Here is an 8,267-nt window from a genome sequence, read left to right on the forward strand (position 1 = left end):
AATGATCATGTCGTCTACATATATGATAAGACACGTGATCTTGCCATCTCTCTTCTTAAGAAACAGAGTGTGATCTGAATTGCTTTGTGTATACTCATACTTCTTCATTACCTCAATAAACCTTCCAAACCACGCTCGTGGAGATTGTTTTAATCCGTAAAGTGTCTTCTTCAATTGACACACTTCACCATCTTGAAATTATGCGGTAAACCCAGGAGGAGGTTCCATAAAGACAGGTTTCGGTAACTCTCCATGGAGGAAGGCATTGGTCACGTCAAATTGATGGAGAGGCCAATCCTTGTTAGCGGCAATCGAAAAAAGTACTCTCACGGTGTTGATCTTGGCCACTGGGGAGAATGATTCAGCATAATCCACTCCATATGTCTGAGTATATCCTTTGCGACGAGTCGAGCCTTGTATCTTTCTATTGTGCCATCCGGCTTTCTTTTGATCGTGAATACCCATCGGCATCCAACAGTCTTTGTTCCTTCAGGGAGCTTACCTTTCACCCACGTGTGATTCTTCATCAAAGCCTTCATCTCTGTGAACATTGCTTCTCTCCAGTGCTTGTGCTTCATTACTTCTTCGGCTGATTGTGGAGTTTCTTCTTCTTCATATAATGCAGCTGCAAAAGCTCTTGCCATTTTTGACAAATTTCTTTGCACGAAATTCGCCACCCCATATCGGCTCTTCTTCCCTATCTTTTCTGGAGAGTATCTTTTGGTGGGATTCCCCTTGTACTCCGAGGGGGAAGAATATACCGTCCGGTATCTCCATCAACGCCATTTTCCTCCGCTACTGGTTCTGTTTCAACTTGGTCATTGGAAATAGGAATAGAAGTAGAGTCTTGAGTTTGAGATTACCTCGGATATCGTCGGAGGAGTATTCTGGGTTGGTGGCTGAGATGACTCTTGTGGTGAGACTTGCTCGGCGGTAGTGACACCTGGTTCTGTTGGATCCTCAATCGAAGAGCTTGACGATGGCACAACCCAACTTAGATAGTCCATAGTACTACCTAGATCACTCTCCCCCTGACTATCAAGGTGAGTTTGATAAAAGAATTCGGTTTCCAGGAAAGTACAATTCATGGTGGTGATGACCTTTTTGGTGTGGGGATCAAAACATCGGTGATGGTCCCACCTTCATGCTCGACTATCATGTTGTGCATGATTATGCACGCATACATGACATCAGACGTTGGTGAGTTGCCGCGTGGTCGCGTCGGACAACCTTCCGACGTCGAATAGGCCTGTAGATCTGCTCCACCGCCGCCACCGCCGCCGCCGCCGCTGCCTCCTCGCGCTGCATTTAGACTAAGCAATCCGCCATGGCCTATTCAACGGCTACATCTAAGGCTTCCGAGGTCGGACTACCTGACTCCGAGGAACTAGAACTAGTGTCGTCGTCGTGGTTCATTTTGGTATGTGAGAGAGGTAGAAATGTGAGAGATGAGAGAGATGAGAGAGGCGACAAGTTCGTATGAACAAGTGAATGAGAAACGAGGTTTAAACAAACAAAATTAGGAAAAAAAAATTTTAAATGCGTGCCATCGTACGCGACCATCTTCCGCCGAGCCCACAATGGTGCCCGATGGCGCGGACGATAGGTCATCGTCCGCGCTTCTTCCATGCCCGAAGCTTAGGGTGTGGGCATAGGGCGCGCCCTATGGCGAGCACCCACAATGGAGGTATCGTCCGCGCCCGAGGACGATGGCACGCATAGGGCGTGCTATCGGGCGCCCCATTGTGGGTGCCTTAAGCTATAGAATATACAATAAATGCCTAAATCCATTCATTTAAGTAAAATGTGATCCGTTGCTAACTTTCTTAAAATTGCTAATTCTGCTAACTCATCAACGTAGTGTATTAAAAATATTAACACGATGTTATTAAAATGTCAACATAAACATAATTGATATTTTAATACATTGTGCTGACCTAGATATTTAAAATGTCAACACAGTATCTTAAAATATCAACATAAATTTGTGTTGATATTTTAATATGATCGTGTTGACATTTTTAATAAATATATTGATAAATTAACAAATTAATAATTTAAGAAAAGTTAGCATTATAATCGCACCCTTCATTTAAGCTATAGGATATACAATAAATTCATAACAGGAAAGCAAATATAGGCCATTACCAACCATTTCGTTTTTGGTTAAAAATTACAAAATCGGGATATCCAATATGATGTCAATAGTTACCCAACAATATAATTCAATATATTATCGATTCAATAATTCAGACATAAATTCTGCATATATACATACTCATAAGTTGAGTTGGTTCGGTGGGATTTTGACGAACAAAATTTGAACCCACCAACCACGTCTCAATTTCCATACTTTCATTTTGTTTAGTGTTTTTTTGTCTGGTTTCATTTGTATTTTTGCTTTTTTTAAATATTAGTTTATGAATTTAAGTTGAAATTAATTTAAAAACTTCAATATATTGTGTTTACTTACATTCAACTTCGCTAAAGAAATTTGTATCTTAATAAAATAAAATACTTCATCCGTCCATAAAAAAAATTATCTTATTTAGAGATAAATGAGTTATAATATGCAATGAAATTATGACAAAAAATTGTGAAAAAGTTGGAGGGAGAAAACTGGGTAAAAGTGGATAAAATATACTCATTCCGTCCCTAAAAAATAAGCACTTTGTGCACGTATTTTAATGCAAAATCGGTAAAGTAAGAGAGATGTAGAGAGAAAAATTAATTAAAGTATTGTTAATGGATAATGAGTCCCACTTTATTAGAAAGAAAATAGTTTCCCTTATTGGACGGATTAAAAAGGAGCAATTATATATTTTTGAGGGACGGAGAAAGTAGATAGTAGTAGAGAAAAATTGGTTAGAGTGTTCCCACAAATAAAGATAAGACTATTTTCATATTCGGACAAAAAAAAGTGAACAATATTTCACGGATAATGAAGCATTTAATTAAATTAAAATGCATAATAAATGAAATGAGATAAAAGAAACTACAAAGAGTAAGACTCATAATGTGACACCTCAACCCCTCTGACGTATTTTCTTTTAATAAATAAACCCCTTAACATAAAAGAAATTAATACACGTGCCTAATTCATAGACCACTCATATTATATAAGTTCAAACCAACACTTATCCGATACATATTTCAAAATATCCTGTAAAGTAGTGGAACCCTCTCACCACTCTATATAATATACATTTATCTACATGCAAAATGATGAGGAAGAGAAGGTTGCCAATATGCGTCAGCCGCCGAACCTGATAACACGTGGAGTTCCTATGACCCATATCAGTCAAAACTTTACTGCTATCTTATTCCTGAAAAATTTAGTGGTTTATATGAGCCACAACTCAGTATATATAAATCTCCACCTTTAATCTCACATGATACAAACATCAAGCATATTCTTTTATCAATACATATAATCAGAAACAATATATATAACATAATTTAAAAACAAACCATTTCATAATCATATGCATATGCCACTCTATTCAGTTTATTATTCTGTAACAGTCAAGCTTGGTATCTGCCCGGGATTCCTCTATGACCCGAAGGTCTCTCTGTAATTGGACTCATAGGTCCCTCTGTATTTGACCTGAAGGTCCCTCTGTATTTGGACTCATAGGTCCTCTGTATTTGACCCGAAGGCCTCTCTGTATCTGGACTCATAGGTCCCTCTATATTTCAGATCCAGTACAAGGCTGTCACAGATCCTCTTTAATCACATGATTCATGTACTTTCAATATCATATGTAAAACATCAATTACATATTTCTATCATATAATTCATTTACAACATCATATCTATTGCACCAATCACATATCTATATCATACTCCACCATCTATATCAAATAACACATAATCATATTGGATCCCATCATATAATCAAATCATTCATTTTGTTTAACACCTCGCAAAGAAGCAAATAAAATATATAGAATTAAAAGTGTGATTTATACACACCAGATTATTGATAGTATCTAGTCGAGCACCTCTCTTCACATTCTACAACCATGAATTTATTTCTTTCTGGATTCCATATTCTCTTCTCTCTGTCAATTTTCGTTTTTCCCTTCTAATTTCGTCCCTCCTCCCTTCTCTCGATTTTTTTTCTTCAAGATTATCTATTAACTCTTACTTTGTATTGCACACTAATTAATAAATATGCATACGTAGACATCTACCAAAATGTCATCTCATTTACAAAAGATGTGTATTAAGCAACACGTGTACATATACATATTTTCATGCACTCGTATTTATCTATATATTTAATATATTTAAGCTACCATATATATATTAGCTAATAAAAAAAACATAACTTGATGCTTTTAATTCCACATACGTATCCTATTTATTGCACTGGGAAAAGATGTGTACAGCTGCATGTATAAGAATTTAATCTCTACTATTCTTATCTTTTAATTTACTACACAATTATTAATATATCAACTTATAAAATACGATATATCATAATAAGGTATCCTCTTCCGATGATACCCACTTAATATATCTATAATATTAACAATAACATAATATGCAGTGACAATATAATATGATAATATGCAACGTAATGCATGTTTCGGGTTAGGGATGTCACACATAATTAGTTAAGAGAATGAATAGTAGGTTTGTATGTATTGTTTTTCAATAATGGAGGAGAAAAAAAGTGTTGGGATGTAAATAGTTAAGAAAATTATCAATTTTAGTGACGAAGTTGTGAATAATACCCTTATTTGCCTTTACGAGGTATATATGGTTATAAGGGCGGACGCATAAATAAATAACGATAAGGGTTGTGATTTCCAAATTTTATTTTAAAGTATATTTTTGAGTGTTTTAGATTATTTATAAGGGCTTTTACATAAAAATGTACCTTAAATTTGGATAAATTATAAAAATTTATAAAATATAAATTTATTAAGGACTTTAACCCTACCAATTTTATATATGAGTCCGTCCCTAATGATTACTATCTCTCTATTTTAGGTTTGTATTAAAATGGCAACACCATTTAAGATGACACTGTACTATCTAGGACAGCCGTTAAATTTAGGAGCAGATTCAATCTTAGCCTACCACGTGGCAGACTTGCTTGCATATGTATCGTAGATTGCTTGATTATGTTTGATTTCATATCGCATATTGCTTGAAATCATATGCTGAGTTGCTTGCTTATGTATCGCAGAATGCTTGCCTATGTATCGCAGATTGCTTGCGTAGATTGTCATTTTAACTATTGTGTTACCATAGTGCTCTGATTTCGTATCTCATATGGGTGGAACCATATGCCGAATTACTTATCTATGTATCACACATATTGCTTGCATATGTATTGCAGATTGCAAGTTACTTATTATCACGTTGTCACTTTAAGCGAGATGTCACCCTAATGCACCGCACCCATAATTGTATCTCTAATTCTCAACTGAATGAAATTAGGCGCCTTAACTTGAAAGTAGCTGGGCTTAAGCTACAGCTAAGATTTCATAAAAAAATTTACCCAAATAAGGAAATTATCAAATAACAACAAAAAAAGGAAATTTAATAAAGAACATACACAAAAAAAATATATTTTCCCTAGTAACCGCTTACTAATATTACAACATGAGTTTATAAGAAGTATTCCCTCAGTCCCAATTAAGTTGAGTCGTATTCTTTTTTGGATGTCCTAACAAGATGAGTCATTTTCTTTATTGACAAAAAATAAAATATCCAATCACTCTTGTTTTATTTCATCACCTACTTTACTCTCTCTTTATCTTTCATATTTTATTCATCTCTTATACTCCTTTCATCTTAACTAAGTTGAATCAAAAATTTTGGGCACGTAAATTAAGAAATTGTGTTAAAAAGTAGGAGAGATGAATAAGGTATGAAAGATAAAGAGAGAGTAAAGTAGGTGATGGAATAAAGTAAGATTGATTAGATGTTTTGTTTTTTGTCAAAAGTGGAAATGACACAATTTAGTTGGGACATACCAAAAAAGGAATACGACTCAACTTAGTTGGAACGAAGAGCGTACTTTTTTTACACAACTTCTTAACTTCCGTGTCCAAAAGTTTTGTATCAACTTAGTTGGGATGGAGGGTAAATCGGTGAATTTTTAGACATACTTAATTTTGGAGGATAATTTAATATTTCACCATTTCTTTTTCACATTTTGGCAAAAGAACAACTTTCCAATAAGTATTATTGAAGCACCTCTATAAAAAGAGGCTGCTATGCTTTCAATACTCAAAACAATAAAAACATTCTTGATTTACATTTAGTAATAATTCGAATTATTAATAGTATTTAAATGTTTAAAACTTTATATATATAGAAAGTAGTCTAATTTTGGTGGACGGTCCAAAATGGTAAAACTTATCTATTTTTTATGGACGGAGTGAGTATTAAATATCACGTTAATATTCAGCAGGAAAATGCAAGGACCCTAAATATGTTACCGCCAATGACTTCTCCATGAGCGGTGTGGATCGGCCCGGACACTTTAATTCGTATGGCGTTGCCCCCGTCTTTGCATCTGCAGCTACAATACCAGGGTTTAACGCTATGGGCCAGACATTTATACGAGCGGAGTTTGCACCGGATGGGTACTTGCCGCCGCACAGGCACCCTAGGGCCTCTGAGATCATCTATGTCTTGGAAGGTACAATGGAGGTCGGATTCGTAAACTCGTACCCAGACTACAAATATTACAGCAAAGTTCTTAACAAAGGTGATGCCATCATGATTCCTTTTGGCCTCGGTCACACCGTGCGAAATGTAGGCACGGGGAAATGTGCCAGAATCCAGGATTTACTTACATCCCCCGACTCTGTTTTCGCGGCCAAGCCTGCCATCAACAGCACTTATCTAGCCGGAGCATTTGAGCTGTACGAATAAACTGTCAAAGATTTGCAGACTAAAATGTGGTATATTTAATCTTTGTATCTTACTTTACCATGTATGGTGATAAACAGTCTTTAATCTTCAATAAATAATAATTCTCATTGGAATAAAACGATATTCCTTTATCAGTACTCCATCCGTTTCCTCTTAGTTGAGCCAAAACTTTTCAGCATAGAGATTAAGAAATGGATGTTGAGTGTTAAATAAACAGATAAAAAAGTAAGAGAGGGAAAAAAGTAGAAAGAATAAAGTAAAAAGTGGATAAAGTGGAGACAATAAAGTAATAGAGAATAAAGTAAGAAAGAAAAAAATATTACTTTATATGGAAATAATTCAACTATGAGGGAACTTCCAAAAATGGAAAAATGACTCAGCCATAAGAGAACGGATGGACCAAAAATGGAAAAATGACTCAGCCATAAGAGAACGGATGGAGTATCATTTTCATAAAAAATTTTAAAGGTTTGTGCTGAACATTTATTCATAGGCAAAGGACAAACAAACTTCAAGCAGCTGGAATATACATATAATTCATAGTACAGATTAGATCATTACCAAAAGTTTTGGTCGATATTTAACGTGGTGGTATAAGAAGCAAATATTTAGCTAATTTTTTCAAATCCAGAAATTTGATCAAAGTTTAATCTATCATATAAAAATTGAAACAAAATATTAAATTTATTTATTTTTATTTTTCGTTGTAAAAAGGAAATAAGACGTTAATTTAATTAACTTTTCATTTTGACAAAAGAAATTTAAAGCAAAATCTTGCCCGCCAATATTGCTTCAAATTTAATGATAATAGAGTACTGGCCCAATTTTTTTAAAAGCATTGGAGAAGAAGTGCAAGCTCATTTCGTCCAACAATTTCTTTTTAAAAAGGGGTAACTGCTTCTAAAGTCATTAACTTTCGCCATTTTTCGGTTTTTCCCATGAACTTAGAAAGTATCATGTAATGTCATGAACTTAATCGGGCATTGCCGTTTTCCCATGTCGGGTTCTCCGGCAATTAGGTCACGTACGTGGCATATTTTATCTGATGTGGCTGCTTATTGGGCGTTAAAATTGCTTAGTGGGCGATGAGTTGGTGAGGCGATTAAAATTCCACAAATTCCACACTTAATCGTTTTTCACACCAAAATCAACACTCCCCCAAAATCTAACACTCCCAAATTATCCCCTCAAATTGGAACCCTAAATCGACACTCCAAAACTCCTCCCAAATCGACACTCCCATCAACACGACGCTCTAGCCCACCAGTTCAACTACGAGTACGGCGACGGCGACCACGACGAGATGCTAGGGTTTCCTCTCTAGTTTTCGATGAGCTGCTAGGCTAGGGTTTCCTCTCCTGAAGCG

The 8,267-nt window shown here is 35.5% G+C and overlaps 1 protein-coding gene across 1 annotated transcript; it reads left to right on the plus strand.

Moving 5' to 3' along the window:
- The first annotated feature begins 6,568 nt into the window (after positions 1 to 6,568).
- LOC121745947 (germin-like protein subfamily 1 member 11) lies at positions 6,569 to 6,901 on the plus strand. Its single transcript, XM_042139891.1, has one exon. The coding sequence runs from the start codon at positions 6,569 to 6,571 to the stop codon at positions 6,899 to 6,901; it is 333 nt and encodes a 110-aa protein (XP_041995825.1).
- Positions 6,902 to 8,267: the final 1,366 nt, after the last annotated feature.

The sequence above is a fragment of the Salvia splendens genome, chromosome 8 (assembly GCF_004379255.2).
Source record: "Salvia splendens isolate huo1 chromosome 8, SspV2, whole genome shotgun sequence".
Taxonomy (NCBI): Eukaryota; Viridiplantae; Streptophyta; class Magnoliopsida; order Lamiales; family Lamiaceae; genus Salvia; species Salvia splendens.

Excerpts from the sequence above, each read along its gene's own strand:
- LOC121745947 (XM_042139891.1), top strand. The coding sequence starts at position 6,569 with ATGGGCCAGACATTTATACGAGCGGAGTTTGCACCGGATGGGTACTTG.